We start from the raw sequence: 18,525 nt of genomic DNA, 5'->3' as shown, positions 1-18,525 counted from the left end.
TATACCTGTGTATTCCTTTAGGAGTTTTATAGTTGTAGCTATAGGTCTTTGATCCATTTTATTATGTATGCTGTGGAATAGAGGTACAACTTCATTTGTATGTGTGTATATGTTTTCTCCAGCACCATTTGTTAAAAAGACTATTTTTTCCCCATTGAATTGTTTTGGGATTCTTGTTGAAAATCAATTGACTATAGATGTATGGGTTTATTTTGGACTGTCAAGTTTATTCCATTGATCTATGTCTACTCTTATGCCAGTACCACGCTGTCTTGAATACTGTAGCTTTGTAGTTAAGTTTTAAAGTTGAGAAGCATAATTCCTCATTGTTCTTCTCTTTCAAGATTATTTTGACTATTCTGGATCCTTTGCATTTTCACAGGAAATTTAGGATCATCTTGCAAATTTCTACAATAAAGCCAGCTAGGCTGGGGAGTACTGTCATCTTAACAGTATTAAGTTTTCTACTCCATGAACACAGAGTCTCTTTCCATTTATTTAAAATAGGTCTTCTTTCTTTTATGATTGACAGATCTTGTACTTCTTCTGTTACATTTATTCCTAAGTATTTTATGCTTTTGATGCTATTGTAAATTGAATTTAAAAAATAATTTGGGGGGCCTCTGGGGGGTTCAGTTGGTTAAGTCTCTGACTTTTGGTTTCAGTGTAGGTCATGATTTCATGGTTCATGAGTTCAAGCCCCACTTTGGGCTCTGTGCTGAGAGCATGGAGCCTCCTTGGGATTCTCTCCCCCTCTCTCTACCCCTGCCCTGCTTAATTCTTTCTCGCTCTCTCAAAATAAACAAATAAACTTTAAAAAATTGAAAAATATTTTTGGTTTGTTGATTTCTAGTATATAGAAATATAATTTATATCTGTATACTGATCTTGGGTCCTACAACCTTCTTAAATTTAAGTTTATTAGCTCTAACAGGTTGTTTCTGAGTTCTTTAGGATTTTCTGTATACAAGATCATGTTAGTTGAGAATAGAGATCATTTTACTTCTTTCTTTACAATCTGGATGCCTTTTACTTCTTTTTCTTGCTAAATTGCCCTTTCTAGAATAGGGCAATACAGTGATGAAGTGGTAAAAGCAGACTCTTTGTCTTGCTCCTGATCTTAGGTGGAAAACTTTCAGTCTTATACCATTAACTATGATGTTAGCTATGGGTTTCTCCTAATGCCCTTAACAAATTGAGGAAGTTTCCTTTTACTCATAGTGTTTAGTGTTTTTATGAGGAAATGGTATTATATTTTGTTAAATGCTTTATCTGCACCACCTTCCATTTTTATTCAGTCTTGGTAAATCCTAGTTTATAAACTGAAAATACTTATTAGAATGTCACTAAGGCAGTAGACAGAAAATATTACCAAAAATGAAACTATCTCACTTTCCAGGTTTTTGTTATTATTTCTATTTTGTTGAGATTTAAAGATTTTACCTTTGGACCTTTTAATGAGAGTAAAAACAAAAAAGTCGAGGTAACACTGACTCACCTGAGAAGGCTAGAAACCATGAGGTATTTAAAAGCTATTTGAGAACATTTGACTTTTGATAATTTTGAAAGTCCGGTAAACATCAGAGAAATAGCCTTCATTTTTGTCAAGTGCAGAGTTTACCAAGTCTGTGTGGTCTTAGCCTGCCCAGGCTGCTATAATAAAATAACAAGAGACTGAGTGGCTTAAACAACAAAACTTATTTCTCATGGTCCTGGAGTCTGGGAAGTACAAGTTCAGGATGCCAGCCAATTTAATTCCTGGGAAGAGCACTCTTCCTGGCTTGCAGGCAAACATCCCTTTTTGCTGTATTCTCTCAGAGTGGTTGGGGGGCAGAGACAGAGCAAGAGAGCAAGCAAACTCTCTGATCTCTCATAAGGGCACTGCTCACTCTTGACCCTGTTTAAACATAATACCTCTCAAAGATCCCTTCTCCATATACCGTCACACTGGGGGGTTAAGATTTCAACATCTGAATTTGGGGAGGACATAATTCAATCTGTAGCACTGATTATTATTTTTGGACAGACTAAACTAATCATGCCACAGGCAGACTAAATTGCTCAGAATTTTGCACATAGCAGTAACTGATGAAACGATGCTAGTTGACAGTAACTTAGAATATAAATGAAGAGCTAGATCCTTTTGGACCAATGAAAGTTGATGCAACACCGGGCCCAATTTTCACCAAGTCTTCTCAGTCATGTTGCGGGAAAAGCAATGGTCATTCTTCCAACTCATAAAATCACGTTGGAGAGGAATCATCATTATTACTGTTATTAAAGAGACCAGGCCCTAGTGCAAGGAAAAAAACATTCAAAATTTACACTTTTACAGCAAGCGTTTGTTGGGCTTTCCATTTAAGAGAACAATCACATGTAGTTTCCAATTGAGTCCTCTGAGTTACTTGACCTGTTCAGTCATGATGAAGGCGCACGCTGGGAATCAGATGCAGATCTTGGTGATCAATATGAAGTGTTTATCTCTGTTCTGCCAGTGTTTCAAAAACTCTTGTATGGATCTTGCTCCTGTTTTCTTGCTCTTACTCCTGTTTCTCGAATTTGGAGACTTCTAATCAATTACATACAACTAGCTTTCTGGACCATCTTTAAAGGCCATTTGGAAGCTTAAAAAGGTTAGTGATGAAATATCTGCTCCACTTGGAGAAACAGTGGAGTAAATGGCCCATGTATATGCCAAGGGCTTTTTTTTCTATTTCTCCGTTCTATCCTTTATCCTTCCTAAGGTCTCAGGACTCTGGTACAATGTGGATTCCCCAGGAATCCTTGGCCAGACATTGCATTTTCTGAAATGTAAGTAGATTACATTCAGGATTTTTGGTTGTGACAGTCTCTGGTTTGGTTCCATTGTGACACTTCAGTTTCACCTCTGATATCAGAAAGCCCTGTTGTCATGTAAACTAGGTTTGGAACCGGCAGGAACTTAAAACAAGCCTACTATATTTCAAAGAAAAAATTTCAAACTATTAAATTTAACTAACAGGTTCAGTGGGAACCTTATAATATTGACCCTGTACATTATAAGATATGTACTGCTTCACAATAAAAAAAAAAGTGGTTTAGCACTTGTTTACAATACAGCATGAGGTATTTTCAGTCCTTGTATAGAAATTAACCAGAATCGTTAGTTAATTAACACCTCACCTTAAAATTGGTCTCGCCTTGCATATTAGGTGCTGATATTTCTTGATGGATGATGAAGAGATTTCGAGCAAAGGTCATGAGGACCCCCTGGAGATCCTCACCGATTGTTCTGTTAATGATATCCAAACAAATGAGTTTACCAACGATTCCCCTCACAAGCTTAAAAACAATCACCCTCTCATTTGTGCCTGTCTGGTGATGGAATTTAATGAGTATTTTCAATCTCACAAGGTGGCAATCTTCAGGGAGATATGAAAGATGAGGCTCCATTTTAACTTGCCAACAAAGAGGATTTGTGCAATAAATATTTTTTATTAATCAACTTAGCAGAATATAAGAATAGCTTCAGTCATTTCTAGTGAAAGGCTACCACTGAGCTAGGAAAGTAGTATGAGCTCATTTAAAAAAATTGTTGAAATCAGTTTAAGAGAATTGTTGCTAAGTATAATTTATACCTAACAATGTCCTTGTCTACAGAGATATTTGCACCTCATTATTCTGGAGACTTTTGTCTGGGGATTATCTTCTATTTCATGTCTGCAAATAATTACTGCTATGTCTGAGTGCTCCATCCATGTTCCTAGGACAATGTGCCCCATTCCTGAACAGCCGTCTTTATAAAACCGAACACACTTGAAGAAGATTTCGGAGACAACTTGCATGCCATCCTATGGTCAGTGAACACTCTCAAACAACTAGACTGTTTTAAGTTTTAACTTAGAAACAAAACTTCTGGCTTCTGGGTGGCTCAGTTGGTTAAGTGTCCGACTTCGGCTCAGGACATGATTTCATGGTTCGTGGGTTCAAGCCCGCATTGGACTCTGTGGTGACCGCTCAAAACCTGGAACCTGTCTTCGGATTCTGTGTCTCCCTCTCTCTGACCCTCCCCTGCTCGCGCTGTCTCTCTCTCTCTCAAAAATTAAAAAAAATTTTTTTTAAAAAGAAATGAAACTTCAGGGTATTTCTTCTAGTTATTTTGTGGACTTTTGGTATCAAAGATCTTTAGGTTACTTCCTTCCCAATTGTTACCTGTAAAATAACTCATCCTAGAGTGCAAGGCTTAAACACTTTTGGAATGGCTGCCTTCCAGCCTGATTGGGTCAGGCTGGGAGCAGAAAGCTTCCCAGGCCCCAGGACAGGAGACCATTTGTCCTGCCACTGGCTGTGTGACTTTGGGGGGGAGTTACTTAAGCTCTCTGGGTCTTCATTTCTTTTTTTTCTGAAATGAAGGAATTGGACTGGATTAATGCTTCCAAACTTTTGGAGTTATGGCCCCCAAAGGCAAGGACCCTTACCCCTCATAGTTACTGAACATTAGTATCTATCTCTTCTTTTATAAAAGCCAAAGGCAATGTCAGAGTCAGTAATTTTAATTTTTGTTTATTAGAACAAATTTTTTGAATTTTATTGTAAGTAGGCTTCACACCTAATGTGGGGCTCGAACTCATGACCCTTACTGAGATCACATGCTGTACTGACTGAGCCAGCCATGGGCCCCAGAATCAATAATTTTTAAGTGATTTGTACGTGGGGCACCTGGGTGGCTAAGTCAGTTAAGCTTCCAAAGTTCAGCTCAGGTCATGATCTCATGGTTCGTGAGTTAAACCCCATTTGGGTTCTGCATTGTCAGTGAAGAGCCTGCTTCAAATTCCCTGTCTCCCTCTCCTTCTGCCCCTCCCTGCTTGCTCTCTCTCTCTCTCAAAAATAAATAGACATTTAAAAATAAGTAAATAAATAAATATAAAAGTGATTTGTATTTCATTGCCACAGAGTCAGTAGGTATTAAACCCTGGCTGCTTCTTAAAACAGATTCCTGGGTTCCATTTCAGATCAATAAATCAGAAAATTTGGGTTTGGAATCCAGGAATGTATAGTTTCATTGAGAATCCCAGATGATTCTTGTGTGTACTAAAGATTGAGACCCATACTTTAAAATATTATAGTGTGTGTGTATGATGCTGGGTCCACACATGGATTCATGCCCCTCTCATCATCCCTTCTTAGCCTTCTGGATCCATGGTCCCCAGGTTGGGAATCAAGAAGCTAGAGAGATTCTTAGTCCTCTCCTCTAATAATTCATTTCTAGAATTTCCTTCATTATCCTTCCTTGAAATTTCATTCCAGAAATATATCACTATAACTGGTGTCAATATGAAGTTATTCTGGCAAAGCCAAACCACAAAATTCTGGTCTGTAAGATCATCCTTCTAGGAGCCCTTTCCTATAGAGGTGCCTAACATTCTTCACCTGATGGGAGATGACTGCAACAAAGCCGGACAAAGTCCAGCCATCTCATGGAAAGCCTCTGCTTAAAGCTTCAGAGAAAATCAACACAAACAACACAAAGATGTATTTGCTCATCTTTTTTTTCCATATGAGTTCTCAAAAACCAAGTCTGTCTCCTGGTCATTGTTTATTAAATCATCTTTCTTAACCTCCATGACTACATGTCAGTGCAACTCCTCTGTATGAACTGTAATGTGCCCTTTTATTGCACACTCAAGAAAGTTCAGCTGCATGCAAGTGAGAATTTCAGGGATAATCTTGAATCCTACCTAATACTCAGGAAAAGTAAATTAACAAGCTTGGTACACATTTGCACAGGTAGTAATGCACTTCATAGTATGCTGAGAATCTCTTTTCCATGATAGGTTTCTCTCTACGAGGCAGCCATACTATATGGGGAAAGCACACATAGGTTCAGGAGATTCAGATTCACACTACTGTGTGACATTGGCAAACCACATCCCCACCCAAAGCCACAGTTTCCTTTGTATGCTATGAGAGTCAGTTAATTCCCAGGGTCCTTCTTTGCTCCAACATTCTCTGGTTCTACGGCTACAGGAAGGGATGAGAAAGAAAAACGGAAGCAGTGCACAAGGCTCTAGAGTCTTCATGAGTCCCATTGCAATCATCGGTGCCCTTTCTGTAGGAAATGTGAGTGGTAATACTGTCTACACCAGCAGGACTATGTCCACCACCAAAGGTAGCCTGCCCACCGAGGCATCCCTGCCTGAAATCTCAGGAGCAGGTATAGAGTGGCTGGGTGAGCTCCTCTTGGTCACCAGTCTACATTGTTCATTCTGTGGGCTTCAGCATCAAACCAACTGCTGTTGGATCAGTTTGATGATTGGAGGTTTCCTTTTTCACATTAATCTTTTTTATCTCCTCAAGTCCCTGATGCTGTCCTCTTGTTTGGTTCTTCTGTGCACAAGTACCCATGTGAACGTCTTCCTGTGGCCCATACTGCAGGAACTCTGCCTCTGCCCCATTAACACTATCCCTGTCTCATCCTGTCAGTTGTAGGACACAAGTCCTGCCTCCTGCATGTCAGCCTCTGCTCAGCCCTGCCACCTGGTGACAGGCCTTCTTCAAGCTGTCCCCTTGAAGATCTGGGTCTGTAAGAAGAGCAGCATCCTCTTTGAGCTCCAATAGTTGTGCTCCCCACCAACCAGCCCTCCAGATGCCCTTTCACTCTGTAGTTGACCTTCCCTAATGCTGTGAGCTGGTTGCTCCTTGGTCTGATCTCTAGGCACCCGGGAAGCAAAGTGCAACTCTTCCCCTGCACATGTACAGGCTCTATTCTCCTGGGTCTATTCTCCCGGACACGAATGCCCAGGCAGATAAGGTGAATGTATGCTCGTTGGGGTGTTATGTCTCATCCTGTTGCTCTCCTGGAAGTATGATAAAAGAATGGGGAAGAGAGCCTAAAATAAACAGTGAAGGGACTCTTCTACCATGACCCAGTAAATTTTACATGTGTTTGGGACCTTGGGGAAAGGTGGGGACTGGAGGGGATGACTAAGCTGGCAAGCTCTCCACCCAAGTGAAGAGAGGCATTTAAGACTAAACACTAGATTAAATTGTTAGCCCCTTTCTGGCTCTAAAGGGGAGGAAATCAAAACATTTGCATGAGTTCAAAGGGATTGGTGACATTGAATATCATTGCGCAGATGATGGCCTGTTATAACTGACATTGCTGTGGTAAAACAAAGGACTGTACTTTGGAAAGGGGGATTGAGAGCGATCCTGTGTACATCTTTGCCCGTTTCAGTGTGCAGCTCTTGGGACCAGTTTCCAGGGGACTAAGCACCTAGGGGGAACTGAGGCTGCTCAGGACATCGGTGCTTAGTAGAGGAATTGTCTCTTATTTGCTTTTTGATGAGACCAGGTCTTAGTGTGTATAGGTGTTTCAATTTGAGGCCACAGTGTTTACACCGAAATAGAAGTCACAAGGAAGAGAAATACAGAGCAGAAACAGTTTCCCAATTAAGTTAAGATAGCTTAGAGGTATCAAATGGCCATATTCCAAGATATGAAATTAAGATTGTGTCTCAGAAGTATGAATCCTAGATCAGAAGACAAATTTGCTAGCTCTCCAAAATATGCTGGAGAGAAATTTGCAGGAAATAGGAAACAGAGCAGGCTCCTGAGTGGTGATAGCAAGGTTCTTCTTAACATAACATGCATCTTGAGAAGATTATAGCAGGTCTGAAATGGGAACTAAGGAGGGCCTATGGATCCTGCCTTTTGGGGGAGCATTTCACCAAGTCCCCAGAACACTTCTCTAAGCAAGCCAGAATGACAACTGCCCTGCTAAATACGGAGGTCTGAGCTGGTTCCTCATCAGATTTATTGTGCCTTCGATGTGTATGTGTTTCAGTGTAATATGTTGTTGGAACTAGACTATTTCCCATCAATTTTGGATAATTAATCAGTTATTGTTATGAACCCCCACTGACATATCTAGAGTCATTTTGTGAAATACTTGAAGATCTAAATAAAACAAAATAGACTTCCAGTAAATCAGCATGCTGATTAAAATTCATGAGAAGTATCATTCTTATTGGTTGTCACAGTCTATTTTCTTAGCTTATTACATCTCATAGACACACTTTGTACTCACAGCATTCCCAACTTGTCTCTTTTCAGGTGTTCATATAATATAAAAACAGTTCCTTGTCTGTCCTATAAAATTTGAATTGGGGAAAAAAGAAATAAGATTTTATTTTAGATACAGAGAAACCTGCTACACTAAGACTACTAAGACTAGTTGGAATTGAAATCCAGAGCAACTGTCAAACATTGTGAGAAGCACATTTGGAAAAGGAATCTCCAGAATATGGAGTGGAGATGTTTTAGGACATGGTTGTTGTTGTTAATTGAGATAAAATTTACATAGAACACTGTACAAGTCTAAAATATACCATGCCTTGATATATTTATATATTGTGATATGATTACCACTCTAGCCTTTGCTAACACTTCTATCACATCCTATAATTATCATTTCTTTTTGTGGTGAGGTCATTTACTACAACCTAGTCTGTTAGCAGTTTTGAACTATATAAAATAGTATTGTTCATTATAATCACTATGCTGTGCATTAGATTACCAGAACCTATGTATCTACTTGTAAGTTGGTACCCTTTAACAATATCTGTGTAATGCCTCTACTTCCCAACCTGGTAACCAACCATTCTACTCTGAGCTCAGCTTTTTTAGATTCCATATATAAGTGATATCATACAGTATTTGTCTTTGTCTTTGTCTGGCTTGTCTCACTTAACATAATGCCCTCAAGGTCCATCCATGTTGTAGCAAATATGCGTATTTATATTTATACCTCACATCTCATATACATGTACATCACATTTTCTTTATCCATTCATCCATCAATATACACTTAGGTTTTTTCCATGTCTTGGCTATGTGAATAATGTGACCATGGAGGTACAGATATCTTTTTGAGATGGTGATGTGGTTTTCTTCAGGTATATGCCCAGAAGTGAAATTGCTGGATCATAGGGTAGTTGTATTTTCAGTTTTTTTGAGGAACCTCTGTACTGTTTTCCACAGGAACTGAGCCAGTTTATATTTCCATCAACATGCACAGGGTTCCCTTTTTTCCACATCTCTGTCAGCACTTACTGTCTCTTGCCAGTGTTTTTTGAAATATGATCCTGAGAACACCTTTGTCACAATCATCTAGTGTGCTTCCTAAAAGGCCTCATCCAAATTCAAGATCTTTGGGAGGGAATCTACTTTTTAGCTCACTTCCTGGGTAATTCTCATGCAAATCAGGATTTGAAAACCACTCTTCTGAGAGCAATGGGTAAAAATATATAAGGAAGCACTTTGTTGCGTGGAAAATAATTTGTATGTCTATAGAAACTATGTGTTGTCTGTGGCATGATTCAGTGGGCAATATTTATGACTCTTAAGTTGTAGGTGACTGAGAGACAAATTCTCTCCAGTCTGGGAGACGTTGGGTCCATTTCCCTCACCTGCTCCCCTTGTGGAAAAACTCATTTTCTCTCCTTTTGCATACCCATTTCAATATTCCTGATCTATAAAGATGTCTGGGTTTTTTAGATTCTCTTCCCTGATTATAACATCTAAGTTTTCTTTGTTAAGTAAAATATTTATCATGTTTTTATTCTTGTATCTATATGAGAGGCATGATTTTATCCTTTTTTGAAAGCTATCTTTAACCAGTTTTTTCCAAATAAATAAAAAGTTAACACTGGAGTTGTCCAGTAGTGGAAATGGCCACTCCCAGAAATTATGAACTCCTCATCACTGGGAGTCCAAACACAAAAAGTGTTCATGAGATTTGGTTTAAAAAAAAATTGCATGCCAGAATTAAGGCTGCCTCTTGACTCCACATTTTATTGGCGAACATAGGCATCAGGACAGACATTGGATTGTAACGGTGACTCTCAATGCTTGGCTGCAGATTAGAATCATCTGGGCCCTACCTCCAGAAATACTGATTTAATGGGCTCTGCATACAGTGTCATACTGAGCCCTACTGGAGCCCAAGGCAAAGGAAAAACTCAGTTTTTTTAATTCAAAGTTATGATATTTTGTTGACCATGGACTTTTTTGGCATTAATTTTCTTTAAGATAATGCATTAAAAATAGTTTTACCTTTCTTACTGAGTATTTTTTATACTCTCTTAAATTTTGTGCTCCAGGTGCAGGCCTCACTTGCCTCATCCTAATCTCAGCCCTGTTTGGCCATCTGTACTTTTTAAAAAATTTTTAAATATATACATATTTATTTAATTTTGAGAGTGAGTGAGAGACAGAATCTGAATGGGGAAGGAGCAGAGAGAGAGGGAGATACAGAATTGGAAGCAGGCTCCAGGCTCTGAGCTGTCAGTGCACAGAGCCCGATGCGGGACCTGAACTCAGGAACCGTGAGATCATGACCTGAGCCAAAGTTGATGGCTCAAACGACTGAGCCACCCAGGTGCCCCTGGCCATCTGTACTTTTTAAAGCTCCTCACTCAGGTCATTTTCATGGGCAGCCCGGGTTGAGAACCACTGACTAGCTCATCTGTCAGGTATCCTGCTTCTCCTTCTGTGCTGTCCAATATGGTAGCCACTGGCTACATGGGGCTACTACTGAGAACCTGACACATGAGTAGTCCAAATTGAGATATGCTGTGGCTTTCAAAGACTGAGTACAAAAAAAAATGTAAAATATGTCACTTCATACTGATTACACATTGAAATGATACTAGTTTTTAGTTTGGGGAGCATCCATTTCTTTAAAAAATTTATTTTAGATGTTTATTTATTTTTGAAGGAGAGAGAGACACAGTGTGAGTGGGGAAGGGGCAGAGAGAGCCGGAGACACAGAATCCAAAGCAAGCTCCAGGCTCTGAGCTGTGAGCACAGAGCCCAATGTAGGGCTCGAACTCCCAAACTGTGAGATCATGACCTGAGCCAAAATCAAGAGTCTGAAACTTAACTGACTGAGCTAACCAGGTGCCCCTGGAGAGCATCCTTTTCTTGATATTGATTTCTGAATCAATCAGATAGGCTAAGTTATGCTGCAATAATTTAAAAAATCAACCCAATTCTTAGTTGTTTATAACAACTCTGTGGTTCTGGCTTATCCTCCATTTCCCACGTGGGCTGGCCTGGGTTACTGTTGGGACACTCAGGGACCCAGGCAACGGCAGCTCTGTCTCAGTGAGCTTCCATGATTTCCAAAGCAAGAAAAAGGACATGGCAACTCATGAAGTGGCTCTTGAAGGCTTCTGCATGAAGGGACACAGCCCCTTCTCGGCCCAAACAAGTTACATGGCCATACTTGACTTCAGGGGGAGGGCTGGGGAAGCATAATTCTGTTATGTGCCTTGAAGGAGGAGAATCAGAACGTTTGTGAACAGCCCTAATGATTGCCACCATGGCAATACCCTGGCCTGAAAAAATGATTGCTGGCGGTTATGGAGCTATTTAGGCCCATGGCACATTGCCTATGTATGTGTGAGACCAGCCCTGCCCCACACTGTCGCAGGCAGTAAACATGACACTTTTCTCCATATGGCTTTCATTACAACTTCATTTCATTAGGAAATCAGTGGGGGTGTTCTGTAGCATTACAGAAATACCAAGAACGAGACCCACCAAGTTGCTTACAAACTCAGTAATGCTTCCTTCCAATATTCAGCAAGGAAAAATAAATTCGTGAAGTGATCTCATTTCCCTTTTATCCTCTTAACAGCTTGGAAGAGGAACATTGGGAATTCTGTGATCATAATGGGAAGAAAGACATAAATGTTGAGATTAAGGATTTTTGAGGATTCTTTCGGTAACATTGACAATGATGTATTATTAATGTTGCTTCTTTTTCTAGAAAGAGGACCCACATTAGATTTGACCAAGAGTGGGAGGGGATAGCAGAGACTACGCTCATCTTTTTAGATTCTGCATAACCTAAGGAGGCAGTAACAGTATAGAGAAGTTAAGTATTGAATGCAGCTTTTTCCCCACTTCTGTAAGGTAGAGAGAGTCACGGGGGCTAAGGAGAAGTTTGTGCTCCTTCAGCTAAAGAATACATAAGGGGTACCTAGATGGACTATTTTATTTGAAATAGTTTCCAGTATTCTTGAACTGCATTGGTAATAATATTTTAAAAATGTAAATAGTCCTAGGGGGAAAAGGTACATAGGGGACACCTTTGGTGTAAGAGAAAGAATCATATTTAACTTTATAGATAATTATGATTCAAAGGTTAGTTCCACAAGTTGCATAGCTATGTAATGTTGGGAAAGGCTGAAACTAAATCCCCCAGTGTGATATAGGAGAAATAATAGCTTCTTACAGAAGAGATGGGAAGGTTAGAGAGACGATGAAGAGTTAAGCTAATGCCTAGCTCAGTGGCCAGTACACAGTAGGGGCTCTGTCACCTGTCTTTTCAGGAAAATGCAGTTAAGAGAACAAGAGGGTAGTTCAGACCATGGATGGACCCTAAGGTGTGAGAAGACGAGACCCCGTCTCAGGAAAACTGGAGAAAGGAAATTGTTGGAGAATTTCCAGTGACTCCTTTTTCTCACCTCAGAGTTTTAAGATTTCTTTGTTATTTTTTTAAATCTCTCTCTCTTCTTGTACTTTCTTGTTATTATTTGTTCTTTTTCTTTCTCTTTATCCCCTCCTCCCCCTTTTTGGTGGATTCTTCCTATCTTGGGATTCTATCCTCTCTCTTTTCTTCTTCATATTGTTCTGTCACTCCATTGTTCCCAATCCATATTTCTCTTTTCTCCCCCATTTCATCTCGCATCCTTTATAGGGTGTGTGTTCAGGCGACCAGGAGATAGAATGAGTTATGTCTTAGGTGCCCCTCTGCCTCTTTCTGTCATTCTCACATTCAGTGGAACTCTTCCCTCTGCACCATCCTCTGTTCCCCTGGGGCCATAGCAATTTTTTTGTACTAAAATTTGTTCTTAGAAATGAATCTGATTGATTCAGAGTCACAAAGGTATACATAACTTATAAAATTAGGTGTTTTACTTTTCCCAGAAGTACTGGAACTCCAATCAAGTAGGAAGCCTTTAGCCAAAGAAATAAATCTCTAATAATAATTTCAGGCAATAGAAAGTTATGGAGCATATTTTCTTTTGGGCAGGAGACTTTCCCTGACAAATATGCCTATTCACAGAGCTCATTCTGCTTTGATATTTTAGAAGAAAATAAAATAAAATATATTCAGAAAAAGCTAAATTTAGATTTAGCCACCTCCTGGTACATGGAAGGCTTTTGGTCTTATCAGTTGGGGCTAAAAACTGTTTAATCCAAAAGGATTGTATAGAGCAGATGTAAGAGTTAATTTCAGGTAAATCAATTCAATCTGGCTTTTTCATTATTTCTTATATATTACCAGTTTTAATGTAATTTGTAAGGGAATATGAGCTCCATTATATGTGTTTACAAACAGTGTAAATCAGTCTAACTGAAGAGCCTTATGCCCTCTGATGTTGCCCTGCAGTGTGGTGGGGGGAGTTAGGCTATTCTATTCACTGTTGGCCTCATGCCTAAGGTCTATATGCTTTTTGAGAGCCTGCAAAAAGAAGTGACCCCTAAAAAACTGTATTTGTTCTCAAGTATGAGAAATGAAAATTAAGAAATGTAGAACTGAATGTCTACAAAGCAAAACATTTGATCAGTTGGTTGTCACTCAGTTGTGTCATTATCTATAGATGACTTTTAATAAAGGAAGTGACTATATTTTAATAAGCGTGATGTCATGTGGGATGGGTCTTCCACAGGTAGATGTGCATGAGTCACACTCAGGTCTTAGAATAAGCCATCAGATTCAGATTTGAAAATCTGAATCAAAGTGTGAAATCATGAAACTATTTCTCAGAGCAACTTGAGTCTCTAGGACTCAAGGAGGTTTAGGTAGGTGATATTAAGCACATTTGCCCTTATCTGGCGACACCAAGGATGAAGCAGCTGAAGGAGCCATCAGTATCACGGGCAACAGACCAAAAGTGGGAAAAACTTTTTTTTTTGTATCAGAACTCCTTCTAGAAAGAAATCACTGTGTTGAAGTAGAAGGATGCTGTGAACTGAAATGCGTGTCCCCTCAATGCATGTGTTGAAGCCCTGACCCCCCATGAGGCTGTATTGGAAACAGGGCCTTTAAGGAGGTGATTCAATTTAAATGAGGTGATACAGGTAGGGCTCTGTTCCTATAGAACTCGTGTCCTTGTAAAAGGATCCAGGGACCCCAGAGATCTCTCTCTCTCTCTCCACCATGTTGAAGCACAGTGAGAAAATGGCCGCCTGCAAACCAGAAAGACTGCTCTCCCCAGGAACTGAATCAGCTGGCACCTTCTCCTTGGACTTCCTAGCCTCCAGAATGGTGAGAAATAAATTTCTGTTGGTTAAGCCACCCAGTCAGTGGTGTTCTGTTATGGCAGCTCAAGCGGGCTGAGACAGAGGATATTCACTGATGAGCAGCTTTGAGTGGGCTCAGGGAGCTCAGGATATGCCTCAGGATCAAGAGATGGTCCCCAAAAGGCCTCCTAAGCCTGAAGAGCTACAAGACTTTTGCTTTACCAAGGTGGGCATGCCGGTTTAGGACAGAGCTAAGTTTCTCAGAACCAGGTGCCCCCCGCCCTGTGGAGCTGCCTGTTCACCTCTCCCCAAGCAGCCCTCAGCTTTCCTGTAAATACAGGTCTAACTAATGTTTAGAGAATATCTATGTGCAGGGGCACTGAATTATTAGCTGCCTAGATCACCTATAGGCCTATGTTTGGTTCACCTTGGCCAACTTTTGGCCTTCGTACCTCAATGTCATAGCCGATGCCATGGGCCTTACACATCTGGAGAAAAACATAGTGGAAAACCAGCGAGAGGTTGTTGTGCTTCAGCTCGGTCGTCATCACTGCATAGCGACTGACTTCCCTCGACTGGAAAAGACCACAGCTGCATGTAAGACTCTCCACAAAATACTTGTTTAAAAAAATTTTTTTAACGTTTATTTATTTTTTGAGAGAGAGAGAGACAGAGAATTAGCAGGCAAAGTGCAGAGAGAGAGGGAGACACAGAATCCAAAGCAGGCTCCAGGCCCCGAGCTGTCGGCACAGAGCCTTATATAGGGCTCGAACTCATAAACTGCAAGATCATGACCTGAGCCAAAGTCAGACTCTTAACTGACGGAACCACCCAGATGCCCCTCTTCACAAAATTTTTAAATAAACTTTAACTTTAGAACAGTTGTAGATTAACAGAAAGTTGTGAAGATAACACAGAGAATTTCTATCCTATATCCTGTAACGTTGTGGTATGTTTGTCTCATAAGGAAACAGATTGTCTCGTTACTGTTAACTCAAGTCTATACTTGATTTAGATTTGATTCGTTTTTGCTAAATCCCTTTTTCTGTTACACAATTCAATCCAGGACAACACATTGTTATTTAGTTGTCTCCTTAGGTTCTTTTGGGCTGTGGTGGTTTCTCAGACTTTCCTTGTTTTTGATGATTGTGACAGTTTTGAGGAGCGTGGATCAAGTATTTTGTGGAATGTCCTCTGTTGGGATTGTCCGACGTTTTTCTCTGGACTAAACTGGGGTCATGTGTTCTTGCGAAGAGAACCATGCAGGTATTTTCATCACCTCGTACATCAAGTTGTATCAACACAACTTGTGATGGATGATGCCAATTTTGATCTCGCTGAGGTAGTTTTTGCCAGGTTTTCAAACTATAAAATTACTTTTACCTGTTTCTGTACTACACTCTTTGGAAACAAGTCACTACGGGTAGTCCACCTTGAGAGTTTTTTATTCCAATTGCTTTCTTTATTTGAGAAACTGCTATTCTTTTTCTTGCTTGCCTATCAGTGGGAACTATCCCAAAGAGACTGGTTACATTAGTCCTAAAGTATTTCAATTATAATATTTCCTAAGAACTTTAAAAATTTAGTGTGTACACAAGAAAGTATTGGATCCTGGCAATTTTATAGCACTTCCTTTGTAAATGTGATATTCGCCTTTGAAAATCAGTTATGTTTGTCCTTGGATAACTGGAAATTTGGAGAACAGCATTGTAGGGCCACCTCCAACCTTAGGGCGGTGAAGGTGTCTGGCACCAATTTTGAATTTTGGGGCCCTTTAGGCATTGGGCAACCGGGTGCTTGCCCTTGTGCAGTGACTTGGAACAGAGGAAGGAAACGGAGGTATTATTGGTCCCCCTATGGCTGCAAGGATCATAGTGGCCTGACCCTGTTGTGAAACATCAAGTCTTATTCTTTCTGTCTCTGAGAGAATGCAGGGGAGCTGGGGGCTGACTTAGTGCCCAGAGGAGGGTGAAAAGGTTTTCCCTGTATAACACATACACATTCCCCGTCTCTTTCTTGCTCAGATTTCATGTTCATCTTTTGTGACATATCTCCCCACATATATTTTCTTTCAGCACTTACAGAAAGGACCATATCTGGTGGTCACATTTCAGTACTATTAAGCTTGATCTTCCCGCATGTAGACAGAGTCCACATCTATAAAAATGTTAGGCTCCCACAGGCTAATGCATCTTGAGTTGTACATCTCCCTTAGTATTGTCCCACTTGTACCCACCGAGAATTTTAATTTTGCAGAAGAAAATTATTGGACCCTTACGTGCCGCACAACTGTGCGTTGTAATCACCCTGACCTATCCTGAACTGTTCCCCTGGCTGCCTCCCTGTCATGACTGGGTGTTCTCTGAAGGAAGGCACTGCTTGGTGTCTGAATCTCTAGGCTGGACATCATGCTAGTGCAGAACAGGCATTTGGCATTTCTTGAATGAAAGAAAGAATGGATGCATGAAATAGAATAAGTCTATAGCACTTCCCTCTGACTTAAGAGACTCTTCCAGTGTAATTCAGGGAGCGTCCAGTCAGTGAGTGCTTTGGGACAGAAGTAGACCCTAGAGAATGGCAGAAGACCCCCAGAGAATGATAACCCAGGGCAGTTACTTCCGGGCCTTGCCCCCAGTAGACATCTTTTGGAGGACATTGTAACTCCAGTGTACTGGTGAAATTATTGGTAGGGTAATCAGAATGGCTAAGGGAAGTTCTGGCTCAGCTATTCAGCCAGTCTGGAGGAGCATGAGCACCAGGCCTGCTCACCCTATCATGGCCGGCTGTGCCATGTTCCTGCCTTCACCATGAAGGCCCAGAAGCCTGAGTTTTTGTATGTGGAAGTGAACTGTAAATACTCTGGAATTCCATTGTGGTTACTGAGCATGTAATTGCGTGGTAATTACCATGAATTCACAAGATAATTCCAAGGTTATTTTTGTTTTCTAGACTTGTCTTATGCTGCCATAGTATATAAACTAGCAAACCCATGACTAGGCCCCAGTCAGCAAGGGAGAGAGGTAGGCAGGCATCTGGCAGCGGGCTTGAGCTCAACGCCATGTATCTTGGCTCCAAAGCAAGGCAGAGGAGCTCACTGTCCAGTATTACTGGGCAAGAAGTAAGGACGGGCTATCTTGAGGTGTCTTCCTCTCTACAGACAGAGACTGCTACTCTCCCTCCTCCCAGACCTGGAGTTGTGATTCATTAAGAATCTGAAAGAAAAGCCAGGACATTTGGTATGTGTCTCCAGGCTGTGCCTTTTCCATCTCCATTACCATCCTACTCCAGAGCATCATGGCCTGGACAGCTGCTTCTCCTTTCTACCTGGGAGGTGGGGATACAAACAGAATTCTTTGGTGGAAAAGTTGTGTGGAATCAGAAAGACTAAGGTTGAAAACCTGACTGACCTTGAATGTGTCATTTAATTTGTCTGACTTTTGGTGATTCAATAAGCACCTGGCCCAGCACCTGGCACCTGATAAACAGTATACTATTGTTATTGCTCTTTCTCTGAAGTCATCCACAGATCCCAATGTATTTTGGACCTAAACTAAATGTAATTTCCTGGGCTATTCCTTCCCCCACTGGTGCCTGGGATTCTGAGCATTGCCACAAGATCGATTGTTTCTCAGACCCGGGTTGGTCAGTGCTCAGAAGTCTTCAGTGTCTCCTCCATGCCTACAAGACGAAATCCAGATGCTGGCCTGCTGTTCTCCCATACTGGCTCAGGGGATTTCTCCAACCACTTCTCCCGTTTCCACTCTCCCAAGTTCTCTGTCCCAGCCCACCTGGTTCATTGCTATCTCCTAATAGACCATGGGCTCTCTTCAGCCTTCATCCCTTCTGCTGGGGAGATCTCCTTCCCCTTGCCACGTGGTGACTCCTTAGTCTGTAAGGCTAGGCCAAGTTCCTTCTTTCTAGTGGAAGAACTAGACCTGTCCCTGCCAGTCCACATTCTTTTCTCCTAAGAACTCCAGTAGCAGGTTGAGGGGCCATCACTCAAACAGCACCTACATGAGGCCTTGTGGTTTTTCCTTTGTATGTGCTAACTACTTTCTATTTCTTTTTTTTATGTTTGTTTATTTATTTGTTTATTTATTTTTTTTTTTTGAGAGAGAGAGAATGAGAGAGAGCACAAGCGGGAGGAGGGGCAGAGAGATGGGGCAGGGGAGACACAGAATCAGAAGCAGGGGCTCAAGCCCATGAACTGTGAGATTATGACCTGAG

General features: G+C 40.9%; 2 protein-coding genes across 2 annotated transcripts in view; one reads left to right on the top strand and one right to left on the bottom strand.

Moving 5' to 3' along the window:
* Positions 1-18,525, top strand: part of AAGAB (alpha and gamma adaptin binding protein) — a 272,788-nt gene that overhangs the window by 17,544 nt on the left and 236,719 nt on the right. The window lies entirely within an intron of this gene.
* Positions 1-18,525, bottom strand: part of IQCH (IQ motif containing H) — a 205,999-nt gene that overhangs the window by 2,164 nt on the left and 185,310 nt on the right. Inside the window, exons 19-21 of the mRNA XM_029950214.1 lie at positions 14,751-14,873; positions 8,069-8,130; positions 3,163-3,271 (exon numbers count right to left, since the gene is read on the bottom strand). Coding sequence (XP_029806074.1) covers positions 3,163-3,271; positions 8,069-8,130; positions 14,751-14,873 — 294 coding nt within the window. The remainder of the gene's footprint in view (positions 1-3,162; positions 3,272-8,068; positions 8,131-14,750; positions 14,874-18,525) is intronic.

The sequence above is a fragment of the Suricata suricatta genome, chromosome 9 (assembly GCF_006229205.1).
Source record: "Suricata suricatta isolate VVHF042 chromosome 9, meerkat_22Aug2017_6uvM2_HiC, whole genome shotgun sequence".
Taxonomy (NCBI): domain Eukaryota; kingdom Metazoa; phylum Chordata; class Mammalia; order Carnivora; family Herpestidae; genus Suricata; species Suricata suricatta.
The sequence above is the reverse complement of the archived record's forward strand: the minus strand, read 5'-3'. Positions and strand labels throughout refer to the sequence as shown.